Source organism: Sander vitreus, chromosome 12, assembly GCF_031162955.1.
Source record: "Sander vitreus isolate 19-12246 chromosome 12, sanVit1, whole genome shotgun sequence".
NCBI classification, from domain to species: domain Eukaryota; kingdom Metazoa; phylum Chordata; class Actinopteri; order Perciformes; family Percidae; genus Sander; species Sander vitreus.
In genome coordinates this window covers 10,947,765-10,962,182 of record NC_135866.1, presented here as the reverse complement: position 1 = coordinate 10,962,182, position 14,418 = coordinate 10,947,765, and the positions used below count along the sequence as shown (strand labels likewise).

At 41.0% G+C, this 14,418-nt stretch overlaps 1 protein-coding gene across 1 annotated transcript in view; it reads right to left on the bottom strand.

Moving 5' to 3' along the window:
• Window positions 1-5,955, bottom strand: part of LOC144526684 (uncharacterized) — a 34,551-nt gene extending 28,596 nt beyond the window's left edge. Inside the window, exon 1 of the mRNA XM_078264298.1 lies at window positions 5,884-5,955. Within this exon, the coding sequence (XP_078120424.1) occupies window positions 5,884-5,955 (72 nt within the window). The remainder of the gene's footprint in view (window positions 1-5,883) is intronic.
• Between the last annotated feature and the right edge of the window lie 8,463 nt (window positions 5,956-14,418).

Here is a 14,418-nt window from a genome sequence, read left to right as displayed (position 1 = left end):
GCTTCCATTGCCCATAGAATATATCTGGTGTGGGGCACCACAGGGAAGATGGTAGAATAAAAACAAACAAACAGGAAAAAGGTGTTATAAAACCGACACATGAACTATTTAAAAAGTTATGAAATGTTAAATGTATATCCTACATGGGCAATGCATCTTGGGAGATAAAGTTCTGTTTTTTCAATTTTTTTCTAAGGTTGTATGGATATCATGAAATAATGTATCTAATTAATTGTTTATGAACTGTTTTAAAAGTTGGCATATGAACTATAATAAAAAGAATACAATGCAAAATGTTACCCTAAATGGGCAATGTATCTCGGGAGATACAGAGTGTAACTTAGAAAATAAAGATAATAATTTTGAAAAAAAACATGAACATCCATCAAATTTATTTATCCTTGCCCCTTTAAGGGTTAATTACATTTCCTTGTGCATGAAATGATAATTAAGGATGAAAATAATTGGAAATTATGATATTTGTCTTATATGGTTGGATATGAGTTTTGTCATGGCTATAACAGCGGCTGGGCTATAACAACATAAAAATGTAGATTTCCTTATTTGTGTTCTTTAGCCTTAATAACTGTAATGATAGGCGACTACAGGCCACCGTAGTCGCAGTCCTGACGTCATCTGTGTTTGCCTAGTGAATGACTGAAAACCCAAACGTGTAAGCTCGTCAATAAAGAAGCTGGTAAACTCATGTTGGACTAACGGGTTCTTTTTTAATCATAACCGTTCATGACATGGTGTCAGAAGTGGCCGACTGGACGACTACAAAGCTGTAATGGCAAAGCTTGGACCACCAGAACCGTTTTACTTCACCCGCCCGGCGGACTGGCCAATGTGGCACCGTCGCTTTGATCGCTTTCGGGTGGCTTCGAAGCTAGACAGAGACAGCGGGGAAGTGCAGGTCAACACGCTTCTCTATGCCATGGGTAAAGAGGCGGAGGCAATCTATGACTCTTTTATGTTCAATGATGATAGGCACTCGGACAGCGACACTGAAAGGATTAATTCAGTGCTCGACTACATGACGGTAATAGCCAAATTTAACGACCATTTTGTGCCTAAGCGCAATGTGATACATGACAGAGCATGCTTTCACAAGCGGGTGCAAAAGCTCAGAGAAACAGTCAAAGCTTTTGTCAGAAGCTTGCATGAGCTGGCACAATAAAGAGACTGTAGATGAACAAATCCGAGACAGAATTGTTATTGGCATATCACACAATGATGTTTCTCAAAAGTTTCAACTTGAGCCAGACTGCTCGCTGGAGAGAGCTATTCAGAGAGCCCGCCAGAGCGAACAGATCAAAGAGCAGAACGTGAGACAGTGGCGATCTGTGCAGTGGACGCTGTGAGACAGCAGTTCCATGCTAAAAAGAGCGCCGGTGACGGACAATGACAGAGAAAGCAGGAACCTGCTAAGTCAAAACAAGCTGTTGCCTGTTCACGCTGCAATAGGAAACATGGAAAAACACATGCCCTGCCCAGCTAAGAACAAGAGATGCAGAAAGTGCAATAAGATGGGACATTTTGAAGCAGCTTGTCAAACTAAAATGCTAAAAGAGGTTGCAGTAGAGTCCTATTCTACAACAGACAGAGGGGACACGTTTTTCCTTGGAGCAGTGGCATATCATGATGCCAACCGGAAAACTGTGTTAAGCGCAGATGCAAGTAGCTATGGCTTAGGAGCTGCATGCCAGTGGCATTCTGCTCTTGCACACTGTCTGACTCTGAGAAGAGATACTCTCAAATAGAAAAAGAGTGTTTGGCAGGTGTGTGGGCATGTGAACGTTTTGCACGTTATGTGCAGGGCATGGACAGTTTCCGTCTACAAACAGACCACAAACCACTGGTGCCACTCATTAACACATATGACTTGGACAAAAGCCCCTCCAAGGTGCCAAAGACTCCTCATCACGTTTTAAGGTTCTATGTAGGTGCTGAACATGTTCCTGGGAAACAGCTGGTTGTCGCTGATGCTCTCTCCAGAAACCCGTTGACTAAGGTGGGTGAAGGGAGTACAGTACAGTAGTAGCTAACGCACTGGTGTCATCACAAAAACTCTGTGAACTCTGTGAAATCCGTGAAGCCACACAGCATGACGGAGAGCTGCAAACAGTCATGAGTTTCATCAGGAAAGGATGGCCAGAGCAACACTGTTCCCATATCTGCATGGATATTACTCTGCAAGGGCACAATTCTCAGAAACAGATGGGTTAGTGTTAGACCAGGACAGGCTTGTCATTCCTGCTGCACTAAGATCTGAAATGCTGAAACAGCTGCATGAGGGACACCAAGGACTGACAAAGTGTTGAGCACATGCCAGGATGTCAGTATGGTGGCCGTGCATCAGTTCAGAGATCACACGGACCGTGTCAGAATGCAAATTCTGCATTGAAAATAAGCCCACTTAGAGACGAGAACTACTCCTTGCAACGCCTTTTCCGGGTGGCCCCTAGCAGCGCATCGCTACAGATTTGTGTGAGCTAGAGAGAAAGAATGATCTCATTGTGAATGGCTACTACTCTCGGGATATTGAAATAGCTCACCTGTCTACGACATCTAGCCGTCAAGTTATTAACTGGCTTAAAGGCGTGAGATGGGGAATACAGCTGGATCTGGTGAGCGACACGGCCGTAGAGTTTCAAGACTTCAGGCAGAAGTATGGGTTCGTGCACACAACCACTAGCCCTCATTACCCCCAAGCGAATGGTGCTGTGGAGCGGACTGTTCAAACTGCTAAGCATGTTCTGAAGCAGCCTGATCCATACCTTGCTCTCATGTGCTTCAGAGCGACCCCAAGTGTTGCTACAGGAGTGAGCCCAGCTTTACTCATGGCTGAAAGAGACATCCGAACTACGCTGGAAGGAAGACTGCAAGTTACTCTGGTAGATAGGAATCAAGTCCAGGAAAAGGACATCCAGACCAAGGCAGCTTCCAAGTTCTTCTATGATCGTCGTCACTCTGCACAACCGCTTCCTGACCTATACCCTGGGCAGGACGTCAGGGTGAAACTTGATGGTGATAAAGGCTGGAAAACCTCTGCTAAGGTCGTTAGCAAGTGTAAAAAGCCACGATCTTAAAGGGATACTTCACCGATTAGCATTAAGCTTTGTATCAGTAGAAACCCGGTAGTATTTTCGAATGACCGTGCTTCCCTCCCTCATGTCCCCCTGAGGCGAGCCTTCTCTGTATTGTGGGTCTGTAAAAAAAGCCTCTGATGACGCAAAAATCATCATTTAGCATCATCGGAGGCATTTTTGCCCAGAGGCTATGGACTACAGCCAGCTAGTTCCGCATGTTTTCAACCTGGGGGTGGGACTGTCTGCTATAAGCTAAGCTAATATCAGGCCCTCTCTTTTCAGCAGCAAACTTTTAAAACAATTATGTGCATTCAAACTACCGCACATGTGTACCACCGGGAGACATTGGTACAGATCGGAGAATATGCAGGACACGTTATTACAGACAGAATACTCAACACACTACGCAAGCTTCACCTGCTATGGAGACCAGCACCTCAGCCTGCAGTGTCACCCGGTGCCGGTAGCCAGGTAAGGGGACATCAAAAGCGGAAACGCGGACCGATGGCAGGAGTTCACTACATCCAGCTTCAACGAAACTCCCAATGCGAGTTCAGAGACTGCTGTGTTTTTGTTTTTGTGGAAACATGGCTGAACAACAGTGTACCGGACTCCGCTATCTAGCTACCAGGCCTGCTAGCCTTCAGAGCAGATGCTGCTCTGTCGGTTAAGACTCGTGGATGTGGGCGGTGTTAACACAGACTGGTGCAGAAAGGGGGTGCTTTTATCCAACTACTGCTAAATGCTGGTGGACTTTGTGACTGTTAAATGCTGACCATTCTACATTCCACGAAAATTCACGGCTGTGTTTATACTCTGTGTTTACAGCCCACCAAGCGCTAATGCTACCAATATGTTAGCTGAACTTTACGGAGCCTATGTGTGTGCACTAAATGTAGCCTGTTTCGTATGTCGTTTTTATATAATGCCGTTTTTATATATTTTAAATGTGTAACACCACTTGAGCCACGGTGAAACGTTGTTTCGTGTATATGGTTGAAATGACAATAAATACACTTGAGTTGACTTGACTGCCTCTGTCTATATCATGGATGTATTAAGAGAATGTCTGTAACCGGTAGGCATGGCTTGGGAGTGGACTTGTAGGGAAGCGAAGCAAGTGCATTCTGGGAGTTGTTGTCTTTCATCCACGTGAGCCAAAAATACATGTTCTACTACATTTCTACTACATAAATGACCCAATTTAATACATATCAATATTTCCAGAGGTAAAATATCCCTTTAACTTGGTGAAGATGGACAGCAGTGATGCGACCCAACAGGAGACATCTGCAGGCTGTCCCAGAGCTGGCTAATCCAACAGACCAGTAGCAGCTGCAGTCTGCAGGACCTCCAGTGCAGCTGCCCTGCAGTACCCTACCTGTGGCTAGTCCCGGGCACAGAGACAAAGCCCCTGATCAGAGTTAAACAGAACCAGCTTCAGGGTGTGCTCCACAGCCTTCAACTCCACACAGAGCTGTGCTGGTTACATCCAGGGGGCAGGAGGTTAGGGTAGGTATAGAGACGCCTAGACACATAGTGTAGTTTCACTTCACACTTTGTTTCCTCTGTTCTATTGAGTTTGTGTGACAAAGAAAAGAAATAATGAGTACGAGACATTGACTGTTAAACCAATATGACATTCTGTTCTATGTTAAATATGTGTCATACATTACTAGTACTTATTTAGACAAGATGTGATGAATGATCGGAATGCAGAAATTTGTTTAAATATCTGAGTCCACACTCAATGTCAATATCGAGGGCAGAATAATCCCTACGTTGCTGTGGACCGAGGGCAGTCTACCCCAGAGTCCTAGAGTTAAAGACATGATGTCAAGTTCATGATATCAATGTTCATGTGATGAGATGTGTATCTCAGGGGAAGAATTTTAGTTTGTGTTCACCTAATGAATGCCTGAAAACGTGTACGCTCGACAATAAAGAAGCTGGTTAAACTCATGTCGGACTAACGGGTTCTTTCTTAATTATTACCGTTCATGACAATAACCACTGCTCCGTCATTTTATGTGTTTCAATCTAGTGATATATAGAAGGGGTTTATAGGAAAAAACTTTGTTTAGTAATACATAAATGTGTCTGCTAACCTTTCCATCTTGTGCTGGGTGCATGTTTTATTTTCATTCTACCATATCCTGTCCCTTTTCCACAATCTTCCATAAAAGGGCCCAACAACATAGCCCAGTGAAGTGAATACTGTACACAATAAAGTAAATGTGCAAACACACTGCAACAAACCCCTGCATCTCTTCAGGATACAAGATGTTTGATGTTAAGCATAGACATAAGTTACAAACAGACTACGGCATTGTATATCAAAGTTAAAGCTGTGAAGAATAATTGGCGCTAATGTACACAACAGGAAACACGCCAGGAACATACTGTTACAGAATGATGCTGTTCTCCCATAAACAGTGATTTAGTAGATTTTTGTGTGGGACCTGAGAGAGTTACAGCAAAAGAAAGGTAAAGTTATACTAAACAGCATTACCTATATTATAGCTCAGCAACTAACCCAATGCAGTCTAATATGAAAGTAATAACAAGCAACAGTATGATCAGGATTGATTATCTGACAGGATTACAGGACAGGCTTACAAATAAATCTGTGTCCCCAGTGTTTACAGTATGAAACAAAATCACAATTGAAAAAAAACAGCCAATACAGTGTTTGCATTTCAATACCTGTCCAGATAGGAGTCTGTGCTGTTAGCTAAATTAAATCAGATCAGTCTACAATGTTATGTCAGTAAGGAAAAATGAATCTTACATTTTTGGCCCAAGTGCCCATCAGCATCACAGCAAACAGGATCAGAAAAACTTCAAACACTGGCCTTCCCATGGCTCCGTTATTGCTCCAGTTACATCAAAATCTCAGGAGTAACCACACACATCCCAGAGTTGATGAATGTCTTTTTGAGCATCCTCCTCAGCAACACCCATCCACTGCTGTACTATGGGCAATGTTAGGTCATGGCTTCAGTTCAATTTGTCTGGGTTAAAGTGCCTGGATAGACAGAACAGCCCAGAGAAGTTGTTTAACTTAATCCTGAAGAGGGAGGTGGTTCTGAGCTTACTGATGCAGTCAACCCCAATCATCATCCTTCTCCTCTTCTTATCCCAAATACTTACAAACAGTGGCAGTTACTCTGTTTGGTTTTCACTGATACAGAGGCAGGAGATTAGTTTGAATCTTCTCCGAGATTATCCTGCTTAGGATGCACTGAAGCGTTCATGAAGAATAATTTGAGCTTCTGAATTCGGGTGAGTTGTGAATGGTGTTTTATGTGCATGATGGACTGCTACCTAGACTACACAGAGTGTAAACTTTAATGCTTGAAGAATATTACCTGGGTGGGAGGGCAGCACCAACTATTTCTTTATCAGTAGCATATTTAGATTTTTTCTAATCATAATTGCATGTACTACACACTACCTCACAGGAAGTTATGCTTTACTGTCAGAGGTGTCTTTGGTGTTTCATGCTTCCTTTTATCCACTACAGGGGCAGCACTGAGGCCGACACTCACCTGTTAGGCAGACTGATGAGAGATGGGATCCTCAGTTACTGTTGTAACTCTGTGCCCCCTCAGGTGAGTCCTACTGCAACAATATCAATAATGAATTATTAGCAATAAGAGCAATATGAAATGCGTATTTATTTTTTGTCTCTAGTAGCACCGATATCTCATAATTACGGTGGCCCTGAAGTGCAAATCACAACAGCAAATCATAAAACACAACGGCTAATAGGAAAACACAACAGCAAATAGGAAAACACGACAGCAAATACGAAAACACGACAGCAAAATAGGAAAACACAACAGCAAATATGAAAACACTTCAACAAATCATAAAACACAACAGCAAATAGGAAAACACAATGGCAAATAGGAAAACACGACAGCAAATATGGAAACACTTCAACAAATCATAAAACACAACGGCAAATAGGAAGACACAACAGCAAATTGGAAAATACGACAGCAAATAGGAAAACACGACAGCAAATATGAAAACACGACAGCAAATAGGAAAACACGACGGAAAATAGGAAAACACGACAGTAAATATGAAAACACGACAGCAAATATGAAAACACGACAGCATTAACTTCTACCAGAAAAGGTAGGTCCTATCTAGCAGAGGACGGAACCTCCTGACTGGACAGACGGACTGTCTTGTCTTTTAACAGGAAGGAGAGGTGAAAAACACCTACTTTTAACAGGAGGCTCCGTCCTCTGCTAGATAGGCCCTACCTTTTCCAGTAGAAGTTAATGCCGTTTTGTTTTCCTATTTGCTGTCGTGTTTTCCTATTTGCTGTCGTGTTTTCCTATTTGCTGTCGTGTTTTCATATTTGCTGTCGTGTTTTCATATTTGCTGTCGCGTTTTCCTATTTGCTGTCGTGTTTTCATATTTGCTGTCGTGTTTTCATGTTTGCTGTCGTGTTTTCCTATTTGCTGTTGTGTTTTCCTATTTGCTGTCGTGTTTTCGTATTTGCCGTTGTGTTTTATGATTTGTTGAAGTGTTTTCCTATTTGCTGTCGTGTTTTCATATTTGCTGTCGTGTTTTCATATTTGCCGTTCTGTTTTCCTATTTGCCGTTGTGTTTTATGATTTGCTGTTGTGTTTTTCTATTTGCTGTTGTGATTTGCACTTCAGGGCCACCGTACATAATATTTAATAATACCTTTTTGTGACCGAGCGGTAATGTGATATCACCACATCAGAAAATGTAGATCACTGTATCTTTTTGTCGTACAAAATTTGATTTTGTGTTAAACAAATAATGATGTAGGAACATTTTGTAAACAAATATAAGATCTGGTATCGAAAGACACATTGCTAATATAACAGCTACTACAATTAGTTTTAAAAATGTTTTCTCTTAAAAAACTGACCTTCATCTGTAGAACATCACTGAGGTCACTGAGCCCTGATACAGTAAACATAAGGAGACATGTCTCATTAAGTTTGGTGGAATCCACATCCTCTACTTTGTAAACCTAAGTACCTGAATACAAATACACTTTGTTTACTCAGATCTGCATACTTGCGTTCCAATGTGTAGACTCTATAGAAACTGACCTCCACTACACTGAGACGCACACACACACACACACACACACACACACACACACACACACACACACACACACACACACACACACACACACACACACACACACACACACACACACAAGCACTATTTGGTGTCACCAGCAGTGTGATGAGAGTTTGGATAGGAACATTCTTGTTCCTTTCCTTCTCTTCTAAGGGTGGAGCTTTAGTCCTACTGCACATAAGAGCAACACATTATAAGCTAATGTGTAATGTGTAAAAGCAAGTGGACTTTTTTCAGATTTAATTTTCATTAAATAAAAGTATTGCCTTACTTTGTAAGGTTTGTAATGTATTGGCAGCAGACCAGAATTACTGTATGAGCATTTTCGCTTTCACCGCACACAAATCGTGTCACTTTTTGTCGTACAGTTTATGCGACAGTCATAAATGGTTTTGTAAAGGCATTCAGTATCTTAAATGAGACTGCAGTTAATCTATTATCACTGTTGCATTCACAGGTGGATCCTTGTCCTGGTCATCTTGGTGCAGCAGCTCAATGCAGTAAGACTTTTCTTCATAAGTCTTTACATATACGTATTACATACACGTTAAGATTTAAACATGATATCACTACTATGACAACCTTTAAATCAAAAAACTTTGAAAAATAATATAAATAATTGTAAGTAATTTTAAGTTCCTATTGCAAACATATAGTACAATACAAACGATATTAAACATTTTTTTTATACAAAACATAACCTACTGTACAATATGACCATATTGCTGAGAATAACCATTAGGCATGTCAATTCCTCCCAAACTAAGACATCCGATACCTTGTAAGACACAGCAGACGTTTACTGTAATCAAAAACAATTAATGCTTCTTTGTTCTATATTTTGTTGTAAATAATCTGCAGCCAATTCTAAGTACAGCCACATATATGCTGATCAAGACTAGGTATGAGGAGGAGCACACAGATCAAACCTTTTGCTAGAACATATTTCCAGACAATTATTTAGTGGACTAGTGCCTCAAGTAAACATGTTTTTAAAGTACTGTACACTGGGTGAAACACCTGCACCTAATAAGCTGAAAAAAAAACTTCACATGAACACATTTTTTTTTAAATGTAGTTTTTGTTGAGACTACTTTGTGAGGATGTTACATTGGACTGCATTACATTGAAATCCATTAAGTAAAGTTTAATTACAACTTCATTTTTTTAAACACTGCTGGAATGTAGTTTAGGTCTGTCAAAAACAGCAAACCATCAACACAACGCCAAGATAGTCCTGAACCTGATGCTCCCAATATATTTTATGCCACACGGTGCACATAATGTTTATGTCTATGTGCTTCTGTTTTGTACACATCTGGATTCTCCCAAACTTAATCTGAATACCATAAGCAGATGGTTAAGTGTTTCAAAGAAAAAAGCCTTAATATACTTGAGCCACCTGGAAAAGTGTATGTATTGCTCCCTATGTGTGGAGCACAGCATCCAAACTATCCCTTTAACATTAATTGCTTTTAGCTGCTACAGTATGTAGCCAAGTAAAAATGGAGACCTGCCAGTGTTTTGAATTCTCACTATGTGTTCCCATGAATGTTCGGACCAAAAGAAAAAGTGGGATAGCAGATAGAACTTAATTCCACCAGCATGTAAACTCCTCTAAATATTTAGTAAGCTTTGAGAAAACATTACTAAATATTTGTGACACAGGCACTGTAAAACTCCCCGTACATAAAAACACACGGTAGGAATACTTGGCATCTGGAGGTGTGGTGTGGAATCACAAAGTAGCTTTTCAGCAAGATAGTGCATTATGAGAGTAGTGAAGCTGTGTTGGCTTTCTTTCTCATCAAGGTCAGAGCACTCATTATTTACCCAAGTCTGTGTGAATATTGATTTGTTTAAAGCTTTCTAATCAGGACTGTCCAGTCTGCACAGGGAAATGTGTTAATTCTCAAAGCTGTTAAATATTCAGGAATGTCAGATATGTCCAAACCACAACCTCATCTGATGTGCCTGATGTCCTCTGACCCCTAACTGTCTTCTGCTCAGCCTCAGCCAGTCTCCATCTCTCTCTCAAATACAGTAAGGATCAGTCTTCCTGGATTTATGGCCTTGGTTTCTCTCTGTTTGCTGTTTCAGGGGAGGAATGAGGGCCCATGTCAGGGCAGAGACTGCTCTGTATGTCAGTGTTTTCCCGCTAAAGGTGCACGGGTAGGCACTTTTAATTCTCATGTTGTTATTTATTGGCAAGTTATCCATAATTGCTTTCCCAATATTAAGCTTGATATTTTTAATTGTAGTAGTTTCCTCATTAGAAAGATATTTAGGACAAAGTGGGTCTTAATCTTAAAAGTGTCACACACAACAACAGTTAGAAGTTAAACAGTTTTATATACATGACTTTTCTGTTTGTAGGGAGCTCCAGGGAAGCCAGGCCAGCAAGGCCCCCGGGGACCAATGGGACCATGGGGACGTGAAGGGTCACCCGGAGAGAAAGGCAGGAGGGGAGCAGAAGGATCACATGGCCCAGAGGGGCCCAAAGGAGACCGTGTTAGTGGGCATGTTTATGTTTATGCATGTTATGTGTTGTGTTTAAAATAGAAACAGGCAGAAAGCAAAGCAGCTACTGCATGCAAGAACAGCTAATCATCACAATAAGTCTACATTATTAAACATATTCAAAATGTGTATATATGTAAATATGCATTTCCAGTGAATGAGAAAAAAAGAAGGGGTCAGGTTGGGACTGAATAATGCAATCTAACCCTGCAATGACTGAATAGTCCCTATGTTCTTTAAATTTCAGGGCAAGACTGGTGTTTCTGGTTTTTCTGGTAATGATGGCTCACCAGTGAGTAAAACCACAAATCAGAAAAAGACATACAGCTTACACTGACAATAATAATCTGGTAGAGGTGAGTAACCCTCTGAGGGGATTGCACCAACTTTCCAAACACTGTACAGCTCAACGTGGAGTTGATTGGAGCTGAAGTTTTTTTTTTTTTCTTACATAAAGAATTTAGAATTCATTCTTCATAATAACACAGTCACTTTTTTAAATTGTAAATATGCCATGCGGTATTCCCAACTGTTTAACTGCCCACTTTATACATTTTAGATACAATATTGGAGACTACACAGTAAATGGTGCAATGATTTGAAGCTTGTTACTGGTATGCCCTCTAGTGGTCACATCATGGCGTACTGTAGATAGATGGGGCCTGAATTCAAGATGCAATATGTACTGACAGCTAGCGTTTAAAATAGGTACTGTAGTCCAAGTTCAAAATACTGGAGAGAGTTGTCTCCCCCTGCCACTCCTCCCCAGACTTGAAGTTCACAGAGATTGCCAGACCTGAGAACGTATAGCATCCACAATGTTGGTCTACGCTGGTCTCACATAGCCAGACATTACTCCACAGCGCAGCGGAGTAGCTATTGTTAGATGCTGGCTATGTTGACGGTCATAAAACCCCAGCGCGGAGCTCTACCGACTGACACACACACTTTCTTGGCTTAAAATTATGGCAAGAACTGCTATAAATACCGCTACCTCGCCGTTCTCTTCAGCACGCTTTGGAGGAGGGTCTGGCAAAGCGAGACTACAGGTCATGCAACTGTTTAGAAACACTGAGGTTTTTTTAGGTCAGGTAGAATCTAGTCTCATTTAGGTAATACATTTCCGTTGATCCCGGTCGCACTGCTTCCATGGCTGTACTACAGCTGTAGCGCGCTGGGTTTGCGTTTTTACAGGTAAAGTTAAATGGCAACCCGGCCCCAGCTGTCAAAATGGGCAGCTGATACCAACACACAGGTCAAAACACAAACAGACATCCGTCACAGAATGGGAATTTCAAAGGAGAAAATACTGGCATTAACATTGTGGTCACAAAAGATAGTATTTCAACTTAGCATGTGTCCTTAATATCTGATGGCATGTAGTCATTTTTGGATTAATACAGTAAATATATTACACATTGCACCTTTAAGTGTTTGTGTTTAATAAACTCAAGTTGTTCATCTTAACCGCTGTACTTATAAGATAGCAGGCCTAAAGCTATTCATTATGTAAAGCATGTTTTCTTTATCATTCTCAACTAGATTTAGACAGGTCATTACTGTGGCTTCCAAAACTCTGCTGTCACTCACCACCCTAACTATATTGTCCAGGGCCACACTGGAGCAGGCGGCGAGCCTGGTTTGCCAGGAGTGGATGGCTGTAATGGGACAAGGGGTCGACCAGGCGTTTTTGGTATTGATGGTTTGGATGGTCTCCATGGGCCACAGGTAAGTAGAACTCCTGCTCTGATGTTTGACAAAACGTGGCTTTTACAGAGTTATGCAGCAAAGTAAAGCACATTGGATTTCTAGTCAAAAGGCAAAAACGTGAAAAATCACTAGTAGTTACATTCTTTTGTGACAGTTGTGCAGCACACGATGTAAGTCTATTGCCAGATTCAGTGACAATGCAGGAAATAATGTGACATTCAAATAGCACAGAGATAAGTAGGGTTGTGGCGGTCTGGGTGGTGGTTGGACATGTAGAATAGAGGCCTAAATTTGTGTCCTGTCTCCTGCCAGTGCCCAACAGTTAGCTTTTTAAAATGTTTTAACTTTAAGCATCTTTCTCTAAAAGGCTGTAGTTGCCTAATACAGCAGATGCAATCTGCCGATATTGTAGGAATAATCATTTGAATAAACATCGGTAGGCTACTGAATGTTCACAAACATTCTCATTGACCATGATTCAAGGTTTTGTAGAAATTATGTATAAATATAAAATACTGTATCTGTTTTTTTTTCATAATGTGTCTAATGTATACATTTACTGTGTTTGTTTTTTTTTTTTTTATAAGGGATTACGTGGACCTAAAGGAATTAAAGGAGAACCTTTTTATGGTGTTACATATCCAGGCCTTCCAGTAAGTTCCACTAGTCTGGAGAGGCTCAGATAATGATGGACGGACGATGGAATGTCAGAACCCACTTTATAATTATTTGCAATTACCAGTGTTTATAAATATTCTCATCTTCAGTTTGTCATTGTTTTCATCTTTGTTTCATTTTGTCTTGCAGGGGGAGCCTGGTAGGGATGGACAACGTGGTCGACCTGTATGTGTTCTTTTCATATTTTGGCAGTAAAGCAGTATTCCTCAGTAATATTCAGCTAATAGATGAACCAGCGATTGCATGCTTTAAATCTTACACTGTGCTTGGAGTTGAGTCGACTCAACTTCATGTTTTACTCTTTAACATTGTGTAATTATTATTATTATTTTTTTTTAACTCAGGGAAGACAAGGCGACATTGGGCCTAAAGGCCACACTGGCCCTCCTGGCCCTCTTGGACTTGAGGTGAAAAAGTCTTCACTTTTTGTACATATTTTGTCTTTTATATAGGTTATAATTAAGACCATTATATTACTGTACATGCACAGTATGCAGCAATATGTTAGACCACTTATATTCATGATCTACATTACAAGAAGAAATGCAGTGCCTTATATTGTATTTCAAAATGTGTGTGTGATTACATTTAGGGCTTGGAAGGACCTAAAGGTGTGAGAGGACTACCAGTGAGTCATCTGTACACACACACCAACACACACCAACAAACACACACACACACACACACACACACACACACACACACACACACACACACACACACACACACACACACACACACATTTTAAACTTTTGGTGGTTTGTGTAGGGCGACCCCGGAGGATCACTGCCAGGAGCTGAAGGTGACGATGTAAGAAACCATTTTGGCCTTTGACAGCTACAGTATGTGCTTGTGTGTGTGTGTGTGTGTGTGTGTGTGTGTGTGTGTGTGTGTGTGTGTGTGTGTGTGTGTGTGTGTGTGTGTGCGTGTGTGTGTGTTGTGTGTGTAAAGCAAACGTCTTCACCCCTTTAATTCCATATTCCAGGGTGAGCAAGGCCCACCTGGCCCAGAAGGACCAGAAGAAGTCATAGAATCCCCTCCAATAAGTATTGAGTCCCAAGGTTACAAGGTGAAGACAAAGATCTCATTTGTATTTATACAATATTGATTTTTTTTTACTGCATAGATTTGTATAAAAATATATATTTTTTATTTTATTTTCTGCTTCTCAGGGAGACAAAGGGCTTCCTGGACCATGTGGACCAAAGGGCATACGCGTGAGTTTCATCCCATATGTCAGCATATAGGTATGTCTGAGAGAAAGAGAAAGGTA